This window comes from Salmo salar, chromosome ssa01 (genome assembly GCF_905237065.1).
Source record: "Salmo salar chromosome ssa01, Ssal_v3.1, whole genome shotgun sequence".
Taxonomy (NCBI): Eukaryota; Metazoa; Chordata; class Actinopteri; order Salmoniformes; family Salmonidae; genus Salmo; species Salmo salar.
In genome coordinates, this window is record NC_059442.1 from 166,504,367 (window position 1) to 166,528,292 (window position 23,926).

The following is a 23,926-nucleotide window of genomic DNA, read 5'->3' on the forward strand; positions in this document are numbered from 1 at the left end:
GGGAAACCCCTGGGCTAGAGGGAGATCTACCTGTTGGAAACCCCTGGGCTAGAGGGAGATCCACCTGTTGGAAACCCCTGGGCTAGAAGGAGATCTACCTGTTGGAAACCCCTGGGCTAGAAGGAGATCTACCCGTTGGAAACCCCTGGGCTAGAAGGAGATCCACCTGATGGAAACCCCTGGGCTAGAGGGAGATCTACCTGATGGAAACCCCTGGGCTAGAGGGAGATCAACCTGTTGAAACCCCTGGGCTAGAGGGAGATCTACCTGATGGAAACCCCTGGGCTAGAGGGAGATCAACCTGTTGAAACCCCTGGGCTAGAAGGAGATCCACCTGATGGAAACCCCTGGGCTAGAGGGAGATCTACCTGTTGAAACCCCTGGGCTAGAAGGAGATCCACCTGATGGAAACCCCTGGGCTAGAAGGAGCTCTACCTGTTTCCACCATATTTGTTATGTCAGTAATTTATTTTCAAATCAGAGAAAGATAGTGAACAAGTGCACACTTTGAGGGGGAAGGATAGATAATTTGGACAGGCCATACTGTCAATGGACACTCACTTGAGTTTGGGTTCGCGGCCTTCACTGGTGTACTGCCAGCAGATGAGGCCGATGAGGTCGTGGACCCGAGCGTTGGCGATGGTCACCACCATCATGGGATGCAGTTTCTCCTGTGCAGACTGCATCGAGAGGTAGACGTCAATTTTTTTGGTTGCGGTTGTACCTACGTGGCCCTGCAGGAGAGGGGGGGGGAGAGAGAAATACAGGTAATGTTACACTGTACATTAAACGTCATAATCACTTATTGGTCAAATTCTAGCTGAGGATATGTCCGCCTAACTGAAAATAAGTATATAACTGGCATTTAAATGCATCCAAAATGCTGACGTTAAATCTCAGGTTCAAATTGTTGGCCTTGATAGTAAAGATTCCCCTGACATGAATGCACTGTGGACCAAAAAGTTACTGGTGGTAAGGTTCTCCAGCCTTTCTTTGGCAGACTACTTTCATTGAATACATTATAGTTGCTTGTGGCTTTTTTAAGACGCAATATAATTTACATTTGTCCTCGTATCAGGAACACAGGGTACATTATAATTCAGCCTCTGTGTGTTTACCGCTCCAAGGGGTTTGATACGTGACGTTCTGTAAGTGTTAGGCTAATTTATCTGGCAGAAGATCAACGCAAACCAGCGTTGAAGATATCACCATAAACATACAGGTGGACATACTGAAGGCGGATTTCTACACAGAACACTAACAAAATGGTGGTAAGCCTGCTGCTTAGTTAAAGCCTAGACCAAGCCTCCATTGAAAATGTCTATACGAGATGATTGGGTAGACTAGCTGAGATAAAGATCAAGACTCCCGTATGCATGTCTGTTGATTCATACGTTTAAGCTCATCTCTTCGGGCAGCCAAGACAAGCCAGTAACTAGAATTAATACACAATATAGTGTCCCTCCCATGCCTAGGAATGAGCTGGGTTGAACACAATAGCAGAAAGTGTGACATCGTAGAGAGTTACAGCAAGAAAGGAAGGAAGACAATAGTTAGATCAATTTAATTCAAAGGAAAAATAGCACCCCAGTGCTTGCATGAAATGATGCACAATGACAAATCTACAAGGTAAACCGTAAGCTGTCAGAAAATGAAAGAAGAGGCTATTTGCGATGCTGAAAACAGGTAGAACTTTGAGGGCCAAGGTGTGAGGAGGACCCAGGGCTGAATTTAATAGGCTGTGGCAGCATGGTTCAATAAGCTGAGGCCTGGAAATTAATTTGACCCCAGGAGATTTTTGCCAAGTGTCTGAAGAGGAACAGACAACAAATACAGAGGTCTCTTCTAGCAGTTTCTCACAAGATTTTTTTCCATCTGAGGAAATGCTTATAACATTTGATCAACCAGTATTTTAAAAACTGTCCACATTCATCTATTTTCTGTGTATCAACTTGTGTATCTATGTTTTGTAAAGGATTAAGCACAATAAAAAATGTCCACCCAACGTGCTACCTACAGTTCCTACTATGAGTTACTAGTCCTACTGAAAAGTGATACTGTTGAAATCTGAGTTTTGCACAAAACGGATCAGACTGTAGGTTTTATACCACTTATTTATCATTTCCACATGCAATCAGAAAGGGAAAGCGAGAACAAGTTCTCATTTCCAAATGGTACTTCATTAAATCGGAGCCAGAAATCAGTTCTGCTGGAACAATACATTAGAGGGAAATAGGACGTAATACATTACTGTATTTGGAGAGAAAAAACAACCTCCCTTCAGTGCCAAGCTGCATTCAATAAATTCCACAATTTATTTATTAAATTACTCAAATTATTTTTTGGGGTAAAGGCCTTTCATTAGCTCCTCCACATAATGGGTTTTATGCACGCATCGTGCTTCCCGTTGACAGCGGCAATTTCTTAAATGACGCATTTATAGTTTTTTAATCATGCCAGAAAGCCCGAGTTGCAGGCACTTTTCTACTGACCCGCGAATAATGATGCATCAAGCGTTTCGACTGACTGGAAGTGCCAAATTATAGAGTCATTTGGACCAAAAACGTAATTTTTCCCATCAAAGGGCCCAGATGTTTTCAGAGGCTCCAGTGGTCACGGGGCAGCTGAGAGAGGAGCGCGTGGCGGCGTCGTCGGCATGGTGATCATCACAACCGCGCCGCCAGGCTCCATCTCTGCTCTGCGCTCAGGCCCGTGTTTTCTCCAGACCCTGCATTTGATAAAGGACTTCATTACACAACAAAAGAAAACCATAAAAGATAAGCAGTCACCGTCTAGCCTTGAGTCTATCCTCTTGTCTTACTAAGGAGGAAGAATTCAATATCTACTGGCATATTTCAACTCTGGGGAAAACATCTCAGCACTAAACTTTGAAAGGGAACTAAAATATAATTTCAGGTGGAATAAATAAATGTTGACATCAGATTTTATGTCCACAAAATTGTGCTGTGCACTTACCTTAATTAAATACAAAACAAGGCACTGCGTATGCTCTCGAGGTTCAAGACATCATATTTCCTGGGTGTACCAGACCACAATTCTGTCAGTTGCTAAGTAAAAGCCATTCTATTGTCACAACAATTACATTATACAATTCCCCTCTAACTGTGATGTATTACACAGAGAGGGCGATCAGTTTAACCTCCATGGGTCTATCCATTTCATCTCATGGGTTTTAGTACGGCATACAGTGCCTTCAGAAAGTATTCAAACCCAATGTTCCCTCTAAACTGCATAGCCCCGAGACTGCAGCGCAGCTCCCCCGGGTCTGCTGCGCAGAAGAAATATCACAAGGAGAGAAGGATGAGATTGAAATTCACTCAACTTTCTAGAGTTTTCCCTCTTAGTTAATACTATCAACGTTTCCCTTTAGTGTGGCAACTGCGATCGAATCAACTCAATATTTTCCACTTTCAATGCAACATACAGAAACAAAACGAACTACGCAAGACTTATTATGCAAAACTATAAAATATATTTTTTGTTATAGGCAAAATGAATCAGAGTATGACTCAGCACATGCACTACCGTCCTAAAGTTTGGGGTCACTGAGAAATGTCTTTGTTTTTGAAAGAAAAGCAAATTTTTTGTCCATTAAAATAACATCAAATTGATCAGAAATACAGTGAAAACATTGTTAATGTTGTAAATGACTATTGTAGCTGGAAACGGCTGATTTTTAATGGAATATCTACACAGGCGTACAGAGGCCCATTATCAGCAACCATCACTCCTGTGTTCCAATGGCACGTTGTGTTAGCTAATCCAAGTTTATCATTTTAAAAGGCTAATTGATCATTAGAAAACCCTTCAAGGAGAGCGGATCAATTGTTGTGAAGAAGGCTTCAGGGCGTCCAAGGAAGTCCAGCAAGCACCAGGACCGTCTTCTAAAGTTGATTCAGCTGCGGGATCGGGGCACCACCAGTACAGAGCTTGCTCAGGAATGGCAGCAGGCAGGTGTGAGTGCATCTGCATGCACAGTGAGGCGAAGACTTTTGGAGGATGGCCTGGTGTCAAGAAGGGCAGCAAAGAAGCCACTTCTCTCCAGGAAAAACATCAGGGACAGACTGATATTCTGCAAAAGGTACAGGGATTGGACTGCTGAGGACTGGGGTAAAGTCAGTTTCTCTAATGAATCCCCTTTCCGATTGTTTGGGGCATCCGGAAAAAAGCTTGTCCGAAGAAGACAAGGTGAGCGCTACCATCAGTCCTGTGTCATGCCAACAGTAAAGGACCCTGAGACCATTCATGTGTGGGGTTGCTTCTCAGCCAAGGGAGTGGGCTCACTCACAATTTTGCCTAAGAACACAGCCATGAATAAAGAATGGTACCAACACATCCTCCAAGAGCAACTTCTCCCAACCACCCAGCATGGTGACGAACAATGCCTTTTCCAGCATGATGGAGCACCTTGCCATAAGGCAAAAGTGATAACTAAGTGGCTCGGGGAACAAAACATCAATATTTTGGGTCCATGGCCAGGAAACTCCCCAGACCTTAATCCCATTGAGAACTTGTGGTCAATCCTCAAGAGGCGGGTGGACAAACAAAAACCCACAAATTCTGACAAACTCCAAGAATTGATTATGCAAGAATGGGTAACCATCAGTCAGGATGTGGCCCAGAAGTTATTTGACAGCATGCCAGGGCGGATTGCAGAGGTCTTGAAAAAGAAGGGTCAACACTGCAAATATTGACTCTTTGCATCAACTTCATGTAATTGTCAATAAAAGCCTTTGACACTTATGAAATCCTTGTAATTATACTTCAGTATTCCATAGTAACATATGACAAAAATATCTAAAGACACTGAGGCAGCAGACTTTGTGAAAATTAATATTTGTGTCATTCAAAACTTTTGGCCACGACTGTAGTGTATGTGAGAACGCCGTTCATTGACTTCAGCTCAGCGTTCAACACCATAGTGCCCACAAAGCTCATCACTAAGCTAAGGACCCTGGGACTAAACACCTCCCTCTGTAACTGGATCCTGGACTTCCTGACGGGCAGCCCCCAGGTGGTAAGGGTAGGCAACAACACGTCTGCCACGCTGAGCCTCAACACTGGGGCCCCACAGGGGTGCCTGCTTTGTCCCCTCCTGTACTCCCTTCTCACCCACAACTGCGTGGCCAAACACGACTCCAACACCATCATTAAGTTTGCTGATGACACAACAGTGGTAGGCCTGATCACCGACAACGATGAGACAGCCTATAGGGAGGGGGTCAGAGACCTGGCAGTGTGGTGCCAGGACAACAACCTCTCCCTCAACGTGAGCAAGACAAAGGAGCTGATCGACGGGGATGTAGTGGAGCGGGTCGAGAGTTTCAAGTTTCTTGGTGTCTACATCACCAACAAACTATCATGGTCCAAACACACCAAGACAGTTGTGAAGAGGGCACGACAACACCTTTTCCCCCTCGGGAGACTGAAAAGATTTGGCGTGGGTCCCCAGATCCTCAAAAAGTTATACAGCTGCACCATCGAGAGCATCCTGACAGGTTGCATCACCGCCTGCTATGGCAACTGCTCGGCATCCGACCGTAAGGCGCTACAGAGGGTAGAGCGAACTGCCCAGTACATCACTGGGGCCATAAAAAGACTCCAGTCACCCAAGTCATATACAGTCCTCTCTGCTACTGCTCAACAAGTGGTACCGGAGCGCCAAGTCTAGGACCAAAAGGCTCCTTAACAGCTTCTACCCCCAAGCCATAAGACTGCTGAACAATTAGTCAAATGGCTACCCTGACTATTCATCCCCCCCCCCCCCTTTGTTTCTACACTGCTGCTACTCGCTGTTTATTATCTACGCATAGTCCCTTTACCCCTACCTACATGTACAAATTACCTCGACTAACCTGTACACCCGCACATTGACTTTGTACCGGTACCCCCTATATATAGCCTCATTGTTATTTTATTGAGTTATTTTTTACTTTAGTTTATTTAGTAAATATCTTAACTCCATTTCTTGAACTGCATTGTTGGTTAAGGGCTTGTAAGTAAGCATTTCACGGTAAGGTCTACACCTGTTGTATTCGGCACATGTGACAAATAAAAATTGAATTGAAGTCTGGCTAAGGTAAGAGCATGACGTCAAGCTAACGTAACAGCATGGAGCCGGGCTAACGCAACAGCATGGAGCGGGGCTAACGTAACAGCATGGAGCGGGGCTAACGTAACAGCATGGAGCGGGGCTAACGTAACAGCATGGAGCGGGGCTAACGTAACAGCATGGAGCGGGGCTAACGTAACAGCATGGAGCGGGGCTAACGTAACAGCATGGAGCCAGGCTAACGTAACAAAATGAAGTCAGGCCCCCAAGCCATTTGTATGTGATTTGAGAACCCGCACACTGGCCAAAAATAGAGTCTAGTTGTATAGTGTATAGACAGCCTTAGTGGTGAAGTGTCTGCTTTAATCAGTTAACACAGTACCTTGAAGTTTAACAACTGGGCACTGAGAACAAACAGTTTACAGTGCATGCCAGGGTATAGCCACTCATGTCATATCACAACCACTCATCCAATCAACGAGTGGACTCATCCAATCGATATGCTCCACAACAAAACATCTTAAAATCACTACACATGGGTTCATTTCTCAAGTGATGCAAATCTTCTACCAAAAAAAAAGAAAGGCCCTCAAACTGTCTCTGACGCAAAATGAAAAGAACCTGGATGTATGGCGGCCACCACTGAAGAGAAATATGCATCGGTGCCACCATCAAATAATCCTTAAGAAGTCTCGAGAGGTATTTGTTCTGTTAAATGTGATTGTGATGTTTTCTGTCTCCATGGTGATGAATCAAATACACAGACTCCATTTCACTAATCATCACCGTAATTAGTTGGTCCCTGTGTTGCCGGGCTACAGTCTCAGGATGGTTGCTATGGTAATGTCAGGATGGGGAAGCTGGGGCCTTGATGTGTTTTTGGGGGGGGTTGGTGTCTGGGCCTTCGACTATGCGTCTGAGGGGGGGTTGTGGAAGTAGACGAGCAACCCCACCCCCAGGCGGACGATGCCGTGTGCACAGGTGCCGATGTCATCTAGAATATGACTCTAGCTGTTCAGGGACTATGTTGAAAGCAACTATTATCTATTCTTTTTGCTGCTTGCTTCCTCTTTTACGCAGTCTTCCCCCCATCTATGGAGCAGAGTGGGGTTCAGTCTTCCTCCCGTCTATGGAGCAGAGTGGGGTTCAGTCCCCCTCCCGTCTATGGAGCAGAGTGGGGTTCAGCCTTCCTCCCGTCTATGGAGCAGAGTGGGGTTCAGTCTTCCCCCCCATCTATGGAGCAGAGTGGGGTTCAGTCTTCCTCCCATCTATGGAGCAGAGTGGGGTTCAGCCTTCCTCCCGTCTATGGAGCAGAGTGTGGTTCAGTCTTCCTCCCGTCTATGGAGCAGAGTGGGGTTCAGTCTTCCCCCCCGTCTATGGAGCAGAGTGGGGTTCAGTCTTCCTCCCGTCTATGGAGCAGAGTGGGGTTCAGCCTTCCTCCCGTCTATGGAGCAGAGTGGGGTTCAGTCTTCCCCCCCGTCTATGGAGCAGAGTGGGGTTCAGTCTTCCTCCCGTCTATGGAGCAGAGTGGGGTTCAGCCTTCCTCCCGTCTATGGAGCAGAGTGTGGTTCAGTCTTCCCCCCGTCTATGGAGCAGAGTGGGGTTCAGTCTTCCTCCCGTCTATGGAGCAGAGTGGGGTTCAGTCTTCCTCCCGTCTATGGAGCAGAGTGGGGTTCAGTCTTCCTCGCGTCTATGGAGCAGAGTGGGGTTCAGTCTTCCTCGCGTCTATGGAGCAGAGTGGGGTTCAGTCTTCCTCCCGTCTATGGAGCAGAGTGGGGTTCAGTCTTCCTCCCGTCTATGGAGCAGAGTGGGGTTCAGTCTTCCCCCCGTCTATGGAGCAGAGTGGGGTTCAGTCTTCCTCCCGTCTATGGAGCAGAGTGGGGTTCAGCCTTCCTCCCGTCTAAGGAGCAGAGTGTGGTTCAGTCTTCCCCCCGTCTATGGAGCAGAGTGGGGTTCAGTCTTCCTCCCGTCTATGGAGCAGAGTGGGGTTCAGTCTTCCTCCCGTCTATGGAGCAGAGTGGGGTTCAGTCTTCCTCCCGTCTATGGAGCAGAGTGGGGTTCAGTCTTCCTCCCGTCTATGGAGCAGAGTGGGGTTCAGTCTTCCTCCCGTCTATGGAGCAGAGTGGGGTTCAGTCTTCCTCCCGTCTATGGAGCAGAGTGGGGTTCAGTCTTCCCCCCGTCTATGGAGCAGAGTGTGGTTCAGTCTTCCTCCCGTCTATGGAGCAGAGTGGGGTTCAGTCTTCCTAACGTCTATGGAGCAGAGTGGGGTTCAGTCTTCCTCCCGTCTATGGAGCAGAGTGGGGTTCAGCCTTCCTCCCGTCTATGGAGCAGAGTGGGGTTCAGCCTTCCTCCCGTCTATGGAGCAGAGTGGGGTTCAGTCTTCCTCCCGTCTATGGAGCAGAGTGGGGTTCAGTCTTCCTAACGTCTATGGAGCAGAGTGGGGTTCAGTCTTCCGTCTATGGAGCAGAGTGGGGTTCAGTCTTCCGTCTATGGAGCAGAGTGGGGTTCAGTCTTCCTCCCGTCTATGGAGCAGAGTGGGGTTCAGTCTTCCTCCCGTCTATGGAGCAGAGTGGGGTTCAGTCTTCCTCCCGTCTATGGAGCAGAGTGGGGTTCCGTTGGTCAGTGCGTGTTTCCAACTCCTGGGATGTCCTTGACAAACCAGGTCCCACTAAAAAGTCATTGTTATTGGTGCAGACAGGAGGTAAGAGAAGTATGAACGACAAATCAAATTCTGTCAAAGTTATTGAAAGATAACCTTTTTAAATGTAGCAGGGAAATTTGCCTATACAACCCACATTTCAGTTGATTTCCAACTCCTGCAGTAAATTCTAAAGAACTGGCTTTTCTTTAGCTATTTCCTCCATCCCAAACAAACAGATATTGCCTCATTTTTGCCGACCCTCCATATCTTTTCAACAGGTCTAAATTCCTTTAAATCTTCGGCCACTGATTGTGTTCCAATAGAATATCTCTAACTTTTCCAGTTAATGAGAGTCACCTGTATTATTGAAATGGAGGATCTCAGTTCCTCTTTGGCTGCTGTTATTCCAGATGGGAGATATCTATTTCACTCAGGCACCAGGCATTCACAGCTCATTGAGCCAAATGAAGAGGATCTGGACAGATTACGTGGCAAAAGAGTTGGGTGTATCCTCAGTTTTCTAAAGTAATAGACCAGCTTCATGGAGTTCTTCTCTACTCATGTGTGCAGAGGGACCAGCTTCATGGAGCTCTTCTCTACTAATGTGTGCAGAGGGACCAGCTTCATGGAGTTCTTCTCTACTCATGTGTGCAGAGGGACCAGCTTCATGGAGCTCTTCTCTACTAATGTGTGCAGAGGGACCAGCTTCATGGAGCTCTTCTCTACTCATGTGTGCAGAGGGACCAGCTTCATGGAGCTCTTCTCTACTCATGTGTGCAGAGGGACCAGCTTCATGGAGCTCTTCTCTACTCATGTGCGCAGAGGGACCAGCTTCATAGAGCTCCTCTCTACTCATGTGTGCAGAGGGACCAGCTTCATGGAGCTCTTCTCTACTCATGTGCGCAGAGGGACCAGCTTCATGGAGCTCCTCTCTACTCATGTGTGCAGAGGGACCAGCTTCATGGAGCTCCTCTCTACTCATGTGTGCAGAGGGACCAGCTTCATGGAGTTCTTCTCTACTCATGTGTGCAGAGGGACCAGCTTCATGGAGCTCTTCTCTACTAATGTGTGCAGAGGGACCAGCTTCATGGAGCTCTTCTCTACTCATGTGTGCAGAGGGACCAGCTTCATGGAGCTCCTCTCTACTCATGTGCGCAGAGGGACCAGCTTCATAGAGCTCCTCTCTACTCATGTGTGCAGAGGGACCAGCTTCATGGAGCTCTTCTCTACTCATGTGCGCAGAGGGACCAGCTCATGGAGCTCCTCTCTACTCATGTGTGCAGAGGGACCAGCTTCATGGAGCTCTTCTCTACTCATGTGTGCAGAGGGACCAGCTTCATGGAGCTCTTCTCTACTCATGTGCGCAGAGGGACCAGCTTCATAGAGCTCCTCTCTACTCATGTGTGCAGAGGGACCAGCTTCATGGAGCTCTTCTCTACTCATGTGCGCAGAGGGACCAGCTTCATGGAGCTCCTCTCTACTCATGTGTGCAGAGGGACCAGCTTCATGGAGCTCCTCTCTACTCATGTGTGCAGAGGGACCAGCTTCATGGAGCTCTTCTCTACTCATGTGCGCAGAGGGACCAGCTTCATGGAGCTCTTCTCTACTCATGTGTGCAGAGGGACCAGCTTCATGGAGCTCTTCTCTACTCATGTGTGCAGAGGGACCAGCTTCATGGAGCTCTTCTCATGTGTGCAGAGGGACCAGCTTCATGGAGCTCCTCTCTACTCATGTGTGCAGTGGGACCAGCTTCATGGAGCTCTTCTCATGTCTGCAGAGGGACCAGCTTCATGGAGCTCTTCTCTACTCATGTGTGCAGAGGGACCAGCTTCATGGAGCTCTTCTCATGTCTGCAGAGGGACCAGCTTCATGGAGCTCCTCTCTACTCATGTGTGCAGAGGGACCAGCTTCATGGAGCTCTTCTCATGTCTGCAGAGGGACCAGCTTCATGGAGCTCTTCTCTACTCATGTGTGCAGAGGGACCAGCTTCATGGAGCTCCTCTCTACTCATGTGTGCAGAGGGACCAACTTCATGGAGCTCCTCTCTACTCATGTGTGCAGAGGGACCAACTTCATGGAGCTACTCTCTTCTCATGTCTGCAGAGGGACCAGCTTCATGGAGCTCCTCTCTACTCATGTGTGCAGAGGGACCAGCTTCACGGAGCTCTTCTCATGTCTGCAGAGGGACCAGCTTCATGGAGCTCCTCTCTACTCATGTGTGCAGAGGGACCAGCTTCATGGAGCTCTTCTCATGTGCGCAGAGGGACCAGGTTCATGGAGCTCCTCTCTACTCATGTGTGCAGAGGGACCAACTTCATGGAGCTACTCTCTACTCATGTGTGCAGAGGGACCAGCTTCATGGAGCTCCTCTCTACTCATGTGCGCAGAGGGACCAGCTTCATGGAGTTCCTCTCTACTCGTGTGCAGAGGGACCAGTTTTGGAAACCATTCGACACCTAGGTAGACCAAAAGATAGGAAACTAAACAGGTGAACTGTGCAATTTTTTCCAACTCCCATCTGACGAAAGGTCCGTGAAGCTAGCTGCCACCCTGCCCCTCCTGCCATGTAGCAGCTTCATTTCAGCCCTTAGTTAAAGAGTAGAGTTGGTGCTGTTAGGTAACGAGCAGATCATTCCTCCCCGTCTGACAGGCGGAGCTTTGGGTTCTGTGCCTCCGTACCGAGCCTCCTCCTCTGAACGATGACAACGTGTGATCAACTGTAGGTCAGAGGTACTCTGAGGCCTCCTTTGGAAGTGACAGTCTTAAGTGGTGGGTCTCTTACAGCCCCTGGGGTCCTCTCCACACGCCTTCGGCATGCCGTTTCCACTGAGGGCCGTGGTTAATAATATCCAATGAACTTAGCGTTGGGCTAGCCGGTAGTTTTGGTGGCTATTAACCCCTCCTCAAGGGCAAATGATACATTTCTGTTTGGAGGTGTAGTTATTGTTGGGACGACATATTAGCTAGGGGGGCTGGTTGGGAGGGAGGAGGAAGGAGTGTACATAAGTCTGGTTAGGGCCTGGTTGGGAGGGAGGAGGAAGGAGTCTGGTTAGGGGGCTGGTAGGGAGGGAGGAGGAAGGAGTCTGGTTAGGGGGCTGGTTGGGAGGGGAGGGAGGAGGAAGGAGTGTACATAGGTCTGGTTAGGGGGCTGGTTGGGAGGGAGGAGGAGGAAGGAGTGTACATAGGTCTGGTTAGGGGGCTGGTTGGGAGGGGAGGAGGAAGGAGTCTGGTTAGGGGGCTGGTTGGGAGGGGAGGAGGAAGGAGTCTGGTTAGGGGGCTGGTTGGGAGGGAGGAGGAAGGAGTCTGGTTAGGGGGCTGGTTGGGAGGGAGGAGGAAGGAGTGTACATAGGTCTGGTTAGGGGGCTGGTTGGGAGGGAGGAGGAAGGAGTCTGGTTAGGGGGCTGGTAGGGAGGGAGGAGGAAGGAGTCTGGTTAGGGGGCTGGTTGGGAGGGAGGAGGAAGGAGTCTGGTTAGGGGGCTGGTAGGGAGGGAGGAGGAAGGAGTCTGGTTAGGGGGCTGGTTGGGAGGGAGGAGTGTACATAGGTCTGGTTAGGGCCTGGTTGGGAGGGAGGAGGAAGGAGTCTGGTTAGGGGGCTGGTTGGGAGGGAGGAGGAAGGAGTGTACATAAGTCTGGTTAGGGCCTGGTAGGGAGGGAGGAGGAAGGAGTCTGGTTAGGGGGCTGGTTGGGAGGGAGGAGGAAGGAGTCTGGTTAGGGGGCTGGTTGGGAGGGAGGAGTGTACATGGGGAAAAGAAAGGCCATCGTTCGTGCCGCAGGTACACATCAATAGAGTCAGACACACTGTCGAGATGAGGCTACCCTAAATATAGCTTTGGAGCGAAGAGACTACCCAAGTGCTCCCTAACAATATAAAAAGGGCTACATTTTGTGGAGAGATTAGTCAAAGTGAATAAGAGTCTTATGTAACCATGTAAAAAGGGCATTGATGGTCAACAAGTCAGGTTACATACAGTATGTCTTCAAATCTTGATAGGTTTATTTTCTAGAGAATATCAATAGTCCCCCTCGCAATCATTATCCTGTCACCACCACAAAACGGTATAAAAACAGGGGTGGGGGTATTATTTCTGAGCAATTGAACAGTGTGTTCGATTATTTCCTGAGATTGCCTCATTTGCATTTTCAAGGCTTAATGATCGCTTCTCTCTTGCTCTCTCCCATTCTCCTTTTTAATCTCTACAATCATTTTTCTCCACTGACAAAAGAACCAGGGGATAAAAAAAAAAAAACTGTCCATCTTTTCTATGATTCAGTATTACTGGAAAAGAGTATAATAACAGCTGCAGTCGAGAGAAAGACTTCATTTACTTCCATTGCTCTGGGGGATTTATTCACTAGTAAACAGTTCTAGGAAGACCTACCTCCAGGAAATGCAAAGAACACGTTTAAAAACACTGGGTGGGGGTAGGGGTGGGGGGGGTAAAAAGAAGCCCATTGCTCTTTGCTCTACCTGTCTACACATTAATCTTAAAACGCAGTTTAATTCGATCTGTGTCCTCCTCCCTGACGCGGCCCGCCACGAGATTCGATTACGGCGACTATACTTTTTAACTGCTGTCAGAGCCGGGCGGGCGAGGTCTGTGTAAACATCTGCCCGAGCACATGGACGCCTCTCATTACCCGGGCATTAAATCAAACCGCCGCAATGAATCTTTATCTACGACCGACGCCACCCGGCTTCGTACACGTCGAACCAAATGAACGCAAGCCGTATTAAAAACGCTCATCTTCCCGCTCCAAAAAGTGCAACTGTAAACGTGACGTCTTCGCGACCGGTGAAAGACCAGCTGTTACTGGTGACGGGAGAGACGTGTCTTTGAGCAAACTTGGCTAATCTGCAACCAGATGTCTTGGAGAGACAAAAAGAGACACACCGACTATCTCATTGCTGAACGAAAATAACATAACAATGAAAAAAAGTGAGGTGGATTTCTGAATCATATTTCACTGATGAAATGTTAACACAGCTCATATGCCTTTAAGCCCATAAGCCGATGTAGAAAACTGGAGACGAGATGGGAGCGGTGGATTATAAAAGGTAATCTGTAATGTAAATATTATTTCTAATATTGTGGGATATTGCAGAGGCTAAGGCAGGCTCGTCCCCTGGTTCCTTCAGCAGAGGCCGTCTTTGGCATGAATCAAAGGCTATTTGTTTAATCTGAGCCACCAGGTTGTCTGCGAGCTGCCAAGGCACTTTGCCGCGACCTTTGCTCTTTTCCACAAATCCCTGTAAAAGGCCCGAGCAATTCACCCTGACATTTATTCGACACACAATTCTCCCAGTCTGCTCTTTTCTCTGGATCATGCGAGTCTAAGAGCAAAATGACAGAAATAAGGTCACCAAGCCTTCAGAGACTTTCGCCTGTGCCATTAGCGATGAGAAGCTGCTCCAAAATTGCAATATACATTCGGAGATGGTTTCCAAGTTTTGGAATTACTGCCTAAGTGCTTGTAAATGACATTGCCATAGCAGGGAAAAGGCCTGATGCATCTGGGGAGGAATCAGAAAAAGAAAAATAAGCAAAATCTTTAGTTTAGAGAGCAGGAGCGAACGTTTGCTAGTTTTCTTTTTATGCACGTGAAACATGGCACCGGTTGGCATCAAACATGATTTGTCTTTCTTTGCAGCACAAAAAAACAAATACCTTTTCAAGCTTCCGAGATACATTAAGTAATTCAGCATAGTTTTATACCAGAATCAGATATATATTACCAGACATCTGGGAGCACCTACCTTGCCGTCGAATTTGGAGTATTCGTTGAAAGGGTTGTTGAGCTGCTGGGGGCATTGCTCGAGCCGGAGAGAGAGGGTCGACTTCGTACCAGTGCTCCTGGGTCTATCTTTAAAGTCCCTCTTCTCAAACAGGGAACCCAGGTCCTCCGCTGTGACAGAAGCGATGGAGACAGAAAATGAAGCGGAGACATTGGCGGAAACCAAGAGTGATTGAACAACTTACTTATATTCTCCGACGTTATTGATTGTGCCAGGATTTCAAGTCAAACAGGACTTTAGCATTAGGCCTAGATATTGTACAGTATTACATGTCATTAAATACAGTAGGCTCGGTTTGACAGTTTCTGTAACATGCTATCGGATTTTGTGACTTCACATGTGGAGATTGTTATTTTGCATTGATCAATTTCCTCCTTCCATGAAAATTCCCTATGCAGCACTGTAATTGTCTGAGATCAGTGTAAAGAAAGGACAATTGAAGCTTTTGCTTCATTGAAACTCCTACCAGCAAATATTTCTGGAGAGGAGAAATGTAGCGTACCTGATTGCGAGGACGACCTCTCCTTCCATTGAATGTTTTTGCATTTGATCTGGTTCTGTCGCTCCTTCCTTAACCGTTCAAGTCTTTGAGCTTTAAAATAAGAAAATAAAACAGTGCTTACAAGTAATGAAACAAAGATTTTAAAAAGCCAGATCAACAAAGTCATTTTTGTCCATTGTCATTGGTCAGGGTCATTTTTGACCACTGTCATTGGTCAGGGTCATGCAGTCACACATTTACAAAAGGAGAATGACAACAGAAACGGAAGTTTATTTAAAGTACATTTGACACAGCGGAACACTCTCACGGTGGACACTGATGGTAAACAACATCTTGGGAGGTGTGAGATATGCTAAGAGGGACACTGGAGGGGGACTAGAAACACTCGCTGGGCCGTGTCAAACCTGTCCGCTCAACACAGATGATCACCCCAACCCTACCCTATTTTTTTTCCAGCAGCGATGGCAGTTACCTGAACGGGGGTCTTCCTGGAGCATTATAGAAATAAAACAAATAGATCTATACAGCTACATTATATAAATAAAACAACTACACAATTCAGGAACTCTAGAGTCAAACAGTCACACTTACATTTTTCTAGAAAAACATTTTATACCAGGTTTAATACAGACTTGTGTTCCCCCCCCCTTTATTTAGATTCTTACCAGCCACCCCTGGTTTCTCGCGCTTTTCTTGTTGACGTCCTGGTGAGACAGTCAGCCCCTTCAGGTGAAGTCTCGGCAGAAGAACACTCAGACCCCAAAACACCACTGCTTCCCCAAACACAACAAGAGCCATGGGAGCCAAAAGGAGATCGTCTAGCCAGACTTCAGATGGCCTTTGGACTCCCTCTGATTCTGACAGTAACCCCAAGCACCTCACAATAGATCAAGTTGTGCTCCAGGCATTTGAACTCTCATTGGTTCCCAGTTAATTCCATACAAAGCCACCTTGCACACCTCTGCCTTTGAAGGGGATTCATAGCACACAAGCATCCTCCTGACTCAAGTGAACCCACATCATGGAAATCGTGGAGGTTTATGGCTAGCCTATAGTGCATAGTGTGTACGAGTAACACATAATTCGCTTAGCGAGCTACATAACCTTGAGGGTCACGTTTGACACAGTACCACCGTAGAAACAGATTAGGCTATTCCCATCAATTTGGTGGGCTGACTAGATTCTCAGTTAAATAGAAATTGGTTACTGTAGCCTATCCCTGTAAGGTTGAATACATAATATCATGGGCTTGAATCTCACTCCATCAATTGTGTGATCATAAAAATGTACCTTCATTGAATAACAGAGGATTTCCCCATGGCTACTCAATAACATGTTATCCATGACTACTCAATAACATGTAATCCATGGCTACTCAATAACATGTAATCTATGGCTACTCAATAACATGTTATCAATGACTACTCAATAACATGTTATCCATGACTACTCAATAACATGTAATACATTATCTATTAGCCTACCTTTACATATAACCTTTCAAGGTCCTCAAGAGCTGATGTCCATGAGTGAAAGGGTTAACAACAAAAAGGCAGGTCCTTTTTCATTTGGGCAACAGAGCGAACAAAAGGCATAATTTCCATTTACATACAAATCAAGCCCCGGCGACCCCCTGATTGCCATGGCTTCTGCCCACAACTGCTGTGCCAACCGTCCGTAAAATCAAGAGAAGAAGAAAGCCTTAAAAAAAAGCAAAAAAAACAATGACGAAGAAAAACGTCGTAGACCATGAAGGCATGCCTCGAGAGCCGTGAACCCAAACTTTAATTAGTCCAAGAAAACATATTATTGTCTGTTTGATTTTCAGACACAACCAATCAGCATTCACTGTACCAAGTACAGCGTGGTTTAATTTCTTGGATAATAAGTTCTGAGACCTGAACTTGAAAGCTACCAAGAGGAAAGCCACAGGTCCAACACACTCCTCCTTACTTCACAACGGCAGGTAGCCTAGTGGTTAGAGCGTTGGACTAGTAACTGAAAGGTTGCTAGATCGAATCCCCGAGCTGACAAGGTAAAAAAAAAAGCTGTCGTTCTGCCCCCTGAACAAGGCAGTTAACCCACTGTTCCTAGGCCGTCATTGTAAATAAGAATTTGTTCTTAACTGGCTTGCCGAGTTAAATAAAAGGTTAAATAAAAATACATTTTAAAAAAACACAGCCTACCCTTATCCTGACCCAAACAATTAAAACATTGGCGTGAAATTGTTCACAAATTAAGAATCCTTCTCAATATGGTGGTAGTGTTTTTTCACATGTAGGGTGCTTTGTTGACTGTACTACAAAGTGGCACTGCAAACCAAACAATGTTTCGCTTCAAGCACTGGGCGAAGCACAAATATACTGGCAGCAGCACCCTTGCACTTTTCTGAAACAATTCCCTATTTCTTTTGGGCTCCCGTGTGGCACAGCGGTCTAAGGCACTGCATCTTAGTGCTAGAGGCGTCACTTCAGACCCTGGTTCGATTCCAGGCTGTATCACAACTGGCCGTGATTGGGAGTCCCATAGGGCGGCACACAATTGGCCCAGCGTCGTCCAGGTTAGGATTTGGCCAGTGTATGTCGTCATTGTAAATAAGAATGTGTTCTTAACTGACTTGCCTAGTTAAATAAGGGTTAAATAAAAATAAATAAATACAATTCTCCTCAAATGAGTTGAAATTTTAAAAACCTTTTGGTCTCTACACATTGGTATTGGACTGTCAAAACTACAGGAATTGTTTGTTTTTTTTCAGGGTCACTTAAGATTACAATTAAGAAAATAAAAACCAATGGTATTGACAAAATGATTGGCAACCAATAGCTAATACTTGGTTCAACAGCCTTTGCTGAAGACAACTGCAGACAAATGCTTCTTGTAGCCATCAATGTGCATACTGAAGCTTTCTGCTGGCAATTTGGCCCTCTCTTTAGTTGCAAACTGCTATCAATTTGTCAATGTTTGAGTGGTGCCTTCTGACAACTGTTGTTTTCAACTCTAAACTCATCGCTGGCCACTCCAGAACAGACCAGTGTTTATTCTTGAATCATTCATGGGTGCTTTTTTGATGTTTGTTTGAGTTGATGTCCTGCTGGAAGGCCCAAGAACCTAGACTGAGTTTTAGGACACTGGGTTGAAAATTGCACTCAAAAATATCTTGTTAATTTCCTAATGTCTTGCACACGTTCAAGGCCCCCAGTACCAGAGGCAGCAAAGCAACCCCACAGTATTACCAAACCTCCCCATGTTTGATTGTAGGGAGAGTGTTCTTTTCAATGAAAGCTTAATTTGGTCGTTGGTAAACATAGGAAGACCCCACTGCTGAAAGAGAAAAGAACCCCCACCCCAATGAACTTTACGAAAACCCATCGAAACAAGCCTCAAATGGGGAAATGTTCTTTGGCAATAGAAAAATCAATGCTAAGTTTACCAATGACCAAATGAAGCATTCAAAGTAAACGTGTAAAAATCTAAAAAGTCCATCTCTGAAAATCACAAGCCCAGGGACATTAAATGAGCAGCGTGTTTCAAGCAGCCTCTGTCAAACACCACTTTCACAGCCACTAGGCCCAACTGTTCTGAGTTCTGCTCGGTGCACCCAACCAAAATAATTCCTCTGGGGTAACATGGTCAATAAAACCCCAAGCCTGGGTTCAAATAGTATTTGTTTTATTTCAAATACTTTAGCGGCGCTCGATTGAGCTTGCCTGATGCAAGGGAACAAATTGAATAGTTCCAAAAGTGTAAACCCCACCGACCTAGCGCTCCAGGCAGGTTTGATCAAATGCTCAAAGTACTTGTAAGAAAACAAAATACTTTTGAAACCCACGTCTGATTAACACCAGGCTTTTGTCAGAGATAAACTTTTATTTAGTCTAATTGTATAATTATTTACAACATTCATATTTCCCTGGTGGTTTATATAAGCTTGTTCATGGGGTGATACATGTGATTTTCAAAGACAGACTTTACAGCAGTGTTGGGGTCAATTCTATTCCAATTCAATTCTATGTGGACTTCTGCAATTCATTCACAAGGCTAATTAGGAAGTGACCCCAACCTGCTCTTTACTAAACTTACTGCATTAACCTGTTGTATCGCTGCCTTCTATAACAAAAAGCACCACACCACTGGCCAACTAGCCTCTGTGAGTAAACCACTGATCTGGATTCCACACGGCAGCCCCCAACAAACAGCTCGCTCGTCCACCAACTGGTTTCTCCTGCCACAGTCAGAGCCCCCTATTGTTTACCTGTGTTGGAGCGTCGGCGGATGCCAAAGTCCCAGCTGGAGGTGATGTCCAATGACTGCGAGAGGTCACAGCCCGGGTTCTCCCCTCCGCTGCCCCCTTCGCCTAGGGAGCCCGAACCCAGTGAACCTCCACTGCTGCCGGGCACCGAGGCCAGCTGCCACTTCTCCAGGTCCACGTCGTGGTCGATTAGCACCATCTCACACATGCCCGTGTCATCGCTGGTCACATGGGACTGCCGGATGTGGGCCAAGATAATGGCTGGGTTGTCCAAGAAAGCCATTGTTTGCTCGTTTCACTGCTTTGTTTCTGTTTCCCCCTTCGATCTTTCCTTACCTCCTCACACTCTCCCTCTGCCTTTATTACCCCCTCTCTCTGTTTGAGGGTGCTTGATCACTTTAGGAGCCGGGCAACAGAGCCGTCTTCTTTTTCCTTCTCTTCTTCGGGGTTATTTTCTCCTCTCCATGGGACATGTGTGCCGGCCTGTTGGGGCAAAGTTAGGAGAGATTAGTGTGTGCCCACAATATGCAATACAAGGACGAGAAATGATGTATTCAATTCATAAGCCACGTTCTCCATATTTCTTCTGAGGCTAACTAAACACCAGTTTAAGAGCGAAACATTGAACAATTGGTGGACAGACACCCCTTTTGTAGGTCTGTGGATCAATACTTTGTTTTTTTTAGGAACTCAGTCAGGGTCTCAACTTACTGTTGAGAATTAGAATACTAGAATACACAAGGTGCAATTTGGAAATGTGGTTCTTCATCAGAGGTTCTAATGTTATGACAGTCACTGACAGTCATTCAATTAGCCCATTTCGGCAAAACATTTTTTAGATTGGTAAGTTAGTCTAGCGACCAGCTACACAACATGGCCAAAAGTATGTGGACACCTGCTCGTGGGCATTAATATGGAGTTGATCCCTCCTTTGCTGCTATAACAGCCTCCACTCTTCTGCTAACATTGCTGCAGGGACTTGCTTCCATTCAGCCACAAAAGCATTAGTGAGTTTGGACACTTATGTTGTGCGATTAGGCCTGGCTCGTAGTCGGCCTTCCAATTCATCCCAAAGGTGTTTAATGGGGTTGAGGTCAGGACTCTGTGCAGGCCAGTCAAGTTATTCCACACTGATCTCGACAAACCACTTCTGTATGGACCTCAATATGTGCTAGGGGCACTGTCATGCTGAAACAGGAAAGGGTCTTCCCCAAACTGTTGTCAAAGTTGAAAGCACAGAATCATCTAGAATGTCATTGTATTCTGTAGTGTTAAGATTCACCTTTACTGCAACTAAGGGGCCTAGCCTGAACCATGAAAAACAGCCCCAGACCATTATTCCTCCTTCACCAAACTTTACTGTTGGCACTACGCAGTCGGGCAGGTAGCATTCTCCTGGCATCCGCCAAACTCAGATTCGTCCGTCAGACTGCCAGATGGTGAAGAGTGAGTGGGGAAGCAGGGTAGCCTAGTGGTTAGAGCGTTGGACTAGTAACCGAAGTTCAAATCCCCAAGCTGACAAGGTACAAATCTGTCGTTCTGCCCCTGAACAGGCAGTTAACCCACTGTTCCTAGGCCGTCATTGAAAATAAGAATTTGTTCTTAACTGACTTGCCTAGTTAAATAAAGGTAAAATAAAATAAAAACTCCAGAGAACGCGTTTCCACTGCTCCAGAGACCAATGGCGGCAAACTTTACACCACTCCAGCCAACGTACGGTATATCTTAGGCTTGTGAGCGGCTGCTCGGCCATGGAAACCCATTTCATGAAGCTCCTGACAAACAGTTATTGTGCTGATGTTGCTTCCAGAGGCAGTTTGGACCTTGGTAGTAAGTGTTGCAGATTTTTTCGAGCTACGCACTTCAGCGATCCTGTTCCGTGAGCTTGTGTGGCCTACCACTTCCCGGCTGCACCGTTGTTGCTCCAAGATGTATCCACTTCACAATAACAGCACTTACAGTTGACCGGGGTCAGCTCTAGCAGGGCAGAAATTTGACAAAGTGACTTGTGCCACATTGAAAATAAAGCTCTTCAGTAAGGGCCATTCTACTGCCAATGTTTGTCTATGGAGATTTCATGGCTGTGTGCTTGATTTTAAACTCCTGTCAGCAACGGGTGTCGCATACCTTTCAATATATAGAAACATCGACCGGGGGGTGGGCCCCATTGATAATCAGACATCATAGGAGAAACAGCCATTTTCTCTCTCCGCCCCACAACAAAAATTGAATTGCATGAAATGAGTTTGAAAATTGCAAAATCTTCTCTCCACCTCATGGAAAAATGTATAGAATTGCAAGAAATTAACTTTAAAAACGTTCAAATATTTGTCATTGTTGTCTTCACTGTCAAGAGGGGAGCCGCTAAAATGTTTTGCTCCAAGATGAGTTCAGATGTTTTGTGGCCCCTCCCACCGCCATCAGTTGCCCATCCCTGTTCTAGAGGAAATTAGAATAAAGGTGGGAACCAAATGTAAAATAAAAATAAGACATTAGGTAAAGAGAGTAAATGTTTGTTTTTGATTCCCTTCTGAATCTGAATACAATGGGCAAAATGTTTACTAGGCCTAAAATCTGGTGAAAAGATATGAGCACTAACAAAAAGGATGGTTGATGGAGCTTAAGTCTAGAGCCTAATGCAAGGAAAACGTGCTGCACGCCAACTAAAACCAATCTGTCTATGGTTACATAACTCTGTGATTGGCAGTTTCATCTCAAACGGCCTCAGATCAAGTAGAAGACACCCCAAATAGAACAAAGGGAGCAGGCACGGAGACAGAGTTCTAGGCACAGCGACTGTTTCAGAGTCTAGGTGGAATACAATAACAATTCCTTCAACAACCGCGAAACAGTCTGACAATCCAAAACCTGCAATATGTTAGCTTCTAGTAGGAAAACACAACTGTTAATCTAGCCTACTACTCCAGCACCGTCTCACTTAGACTGGCAGATAGCATTACATAACTATAGAGCAATGCTAATTGGCTAATTAAAAAGGTAATTAAATAATTATGGCTTTGCTGAGCGATGCCTTGGTGAAATATGACAACTCTCCTGCTTTCCGTGGAACCTCTGCGTCCCTCAAGATGTCACTAAGAAAACACTCTAGCAGTCGTAAGCAGGTGATGAAGTGGTGTCAATTGCAAACTCAAGTCTTATCAGACCGACCGCCCGGCCTTAGAAATCCTATCATGATGTGGAAAGGGAAGAGGAGAACACAGAATAGCTTATGTCAGGGGTCTCCGACCTTGTTCCTGTAGAACTGCCCTCCTGTAGGCTTTTGCTCCAACCCCAGTTGTAACTAATCTGGTTCAGTTTATCAACCAGCTAATTATTAGAATCAGGTGTGCTAGACTAAGGTTGGAGTGAAAACCTACAGGACAGTAGGTCTCCAGGAACAGGGTTGGAGAGCCCTGGCCTATGTCATCTGTAAACTATGAAGGAAGCGAAAAATACCTAGGCTAGAATACGTTCACTCCGCCTGATCAATACCTAGGCTAGAATACGTTCACTCCGCCTGATCAATACCTAGGCTAGAATACGTTCACTCCGCCTGATCAATACCTAGGCTAGAATACGTTCACTCCGCCTGATCAATACCTAGGCTAGAATACGTTCACTCCGCCTGATCAATACCTAGGCTAGAATACGTTCACTCCGCCTGATCAATACCTAGGCTAGAATACGTTCACTCCGCCTGATCAATACCTAGGCTAGAATACGTTCACTCCGCCTGATCAATACCTAGGCTAGAATACGTTCACTCCGCCTGATCAATACCTAGGCTAGAATACGTTCACTCCGCCTGATCAATACCTAGGCTAGAATACGTTCACTCCGCCTGATCAATACCTAGGCTAGAATACGTTCACTCCGCCTGATCAATACCTAGGCTAGAATACGTTCACTCCGCCTGATCAATACCTAGGCTAGAATACGTTCAACTTCTGCTCAATAGATGGTAATAGGGTTACAGGATATGGGCAAAAACTCTAATTATGATTTTTTTTTTTTATCTAAATATTGCGATTTCAATTGCGTTTTAGATCAAAACACTTGGGTCGCCAGGATCGTGAGTTGGATTCCCGAGATACCCAATATGTAAAAGAAAAATGCACACATGACTAGAAGTTACTTTGGATAAAAGCGTCTGCTAAATGGCATATATATAATTATATGATTGGTGTTGTTTGGCATGACAACGAATAAAAAGCCAGGTATAGGAGTTGTTGTGACAGGGTACTAGGAACCAAAGTGTTGGTCAGTGTTTCCCAGGGGACCCTAATTACATTTTAATTAATGTTACATTCAGACAAAGGTTTTAGAATATGCTTCCACTCTGATTCAGAACGTTGTTGCACAAACAACATGCTGACACCACTAGAGCTAACATTTTGTAGACAGATTTCCCTTCCTAGCTCCATAATATCTGCAAGTTTTGTCCATTTATTTAGTCAGTTAGCTAGTTATAGATAAGCATGAGTTTTTTTTATGCACATGTGGATCTTGCTAAGACTAACTAGCGTTTTGCAGAGATAAATTTACACAAACCAATAGTATAATACAGAAAACGTTGATTTATACAAAGAAGCAAAGTTGAAAACAGCTTTGTTTTTGTTTTTTGACTGCCTGCAATGGCTAACAGAAGCATGAAGACTCAAATTGAG

General features: G+C 45.9%; 1 protein-coding gene across 4 annotated transcripts in view; it reads right to left on the minus strand.

Moving 5' to 3' along the window:
* Positions 1 to 23,926, minus strand: part of mapkap1 (MAPK associated protein 1) — a 138,290-nt gene that overhangs the window by 107,637 nt on the left and 6,727 nt on the right. For 2 of the 4 annotated variants that reach the window (XM_045687062.1, XM_045687004.1), the window contains exons 2-6: positions 19,263 to 19,742; positions 15,676 to 15,780; positions 15,011 to 15,100; positions 14,470 to 14,618; positions 562 to 734 (exon numbers count right to left, since the gene is read on the minus strand). In XM_045687062.1, the coding sequence (XP_045543018.1) occupies positions 562 to 734; positions 14,470 to 14,618; positions 15,011 to 15,100; positions 15,676 to 15,780; positions 19,263 to 19,542 (797 nt within the window). In that variant the 5' untranslated portion in view covers positions 19,543 to 19,742. 4 annotated transcript variants of the gene reach the window in all.